Raw genomic sequence first — 1,407 nt, 5'->3', positions numbered from 1 at the left:
TATCCTTTGTCTACTTTTGAGTTATCCCTTGTTACCATCTGGGTTATCCTTTGTGTACTTAGGAGTTATCTTTTGTCTAGATCCCAATTATCCTTTTTCTTCTACTGACTTATCATTTGCCTTCTTATGAGTTATTCTTTGTGTACATCTAAGTTATCCTTTGTTTACTTCTGAGTTATCCTTTTTCTACTTCGGAGTTACCCTTTGTTAACATCTCGGTAATCTTTTGTGTACTTCTGAGTTATCCTTTGTTTACTAATGAGTTATCCTGTCTACTTTTGAGTTATCCTTTGTCTACATCTGTGTTATCCTTTGTCTACTTATGAGTTATCCTTTGTCTTCTTCTGAGTTATCCTTTGTCTACTTCTGAGTTATCCTTTTTCTACCTCTGAATTATCCATTGTCTACTTTTCGGTTATCCTATGTCTACTTATGAGTAATCCTTTGTCTACTTCTGAATAATCCTTTGTCTACATCTGAGTTATCCTTTGTCTACTTCTATGTTATCCTTTGTCTACTTCTGTGTTATCCTTTGTCTACTTCTGAGTTATCTTTTGTCTACATCTGTGTTATCTATTGTCTACTTCTGAGTTATCCTTTGTCTACTTCTGAGTTATCCTTTGTTTACTACTGAGTTATCCATTGTCTACTTCTCGGTTATCGTATGTCTACTTATGAGTTATTCTTTGTCTACATCTGAGTTATCCTATGTCTACTTTTGAGTGATCCTTTGTCTTCATCTCAGTTATCCTTAGTGTACTTCATAGTTATCCATTGTTTACATCTGCGTTATCCTTTGTCTACTTCTTAGTTATCCTTTGTCTAGTTCTGAGTTATTCTTTGTCTACTTCTGAGTAATAATCCCGGATAGGCTTCCCTAGACAGTGATGTGGGTTCCATATGAATGTGCCCTGTTGATATTCTCTCTCTCTCTCTCTCTCTCTCTCTCTCTCTCTCTCTCTTTCTCTCTCTTTCTCTCTCTCCATTATTCCGAAAAGCTCTTATCTTCGTCACTTTTTTATTTTATTTATAATCTTAATAATTGCGTTTTATAAAGATCTTCCAGGAGAATTATTTTCCTTGTCTAGTCTTTTTGGAAATGTAAAAGTTTGTCCTGAAATAGAAAATATATTTAAAATAAAAGATATATATATATATGCATATATATATATATATATATATATATATATTTAAAGATAATCAAGTCTTCTTTGAATTGTCACTTTAAGAGTGTGTACTTTCTATTTTTATATTGTAAAGAAAAATATCTTTTCTGTTGCAGCCGACGTTGATAAACCATGTAACCAATCATAAAGAATTTCAAGTACAGTAATAGCTTCTTGGCACAAGTCTTTAATAGAGCAAAGAACCAGATGTTGAGAGAGAGAGAGAGAGAGAGAGAGAGAG

At 32.9% G+C, this 1,407-nt stretch overlaps 1 protein-coding gene across 1 annotated transcript in view; it reads right to left on the bottom strand.

Annotated features, from left to right (window-relative positions):
* Positions 1–214, bottom strand: part of LOC137631360 (uncharacterized) — a 27,129-nt gene extending 26,915 nt beyond the window's left edge. Inside the window, exon 1 of the mRNA XM_068363134.1 lies at positions 202–214. Within this exon, the coding sequence (XP_068219235.1) occupies positions 202–214 (13 nt within the window). The remainder of the gene's footprint in view (positions 1–201) is intronic.
* Between the last annotated feature and the right edge of the window lie 1,193 nt (positions 215–1,407).

The sequence above is a fragment of the Palaemon carinicauda genome, chromosome 39, assembly GCF_036898095.1.
Source record: "Palaemon carinicauda isolate YSFRI2023 chromosome 39, ASM3689809v2, whole genome shotgun sequence".
NCBI lineage: Eukaryota > Metazoa > Arthropoda > Malacostraca > Decapoda > Palaemonidae > Palaemon > Palaemon carinicauda.
This window is presented reverse-complemented; position numbering and strand designations above follow the sequence as displayed.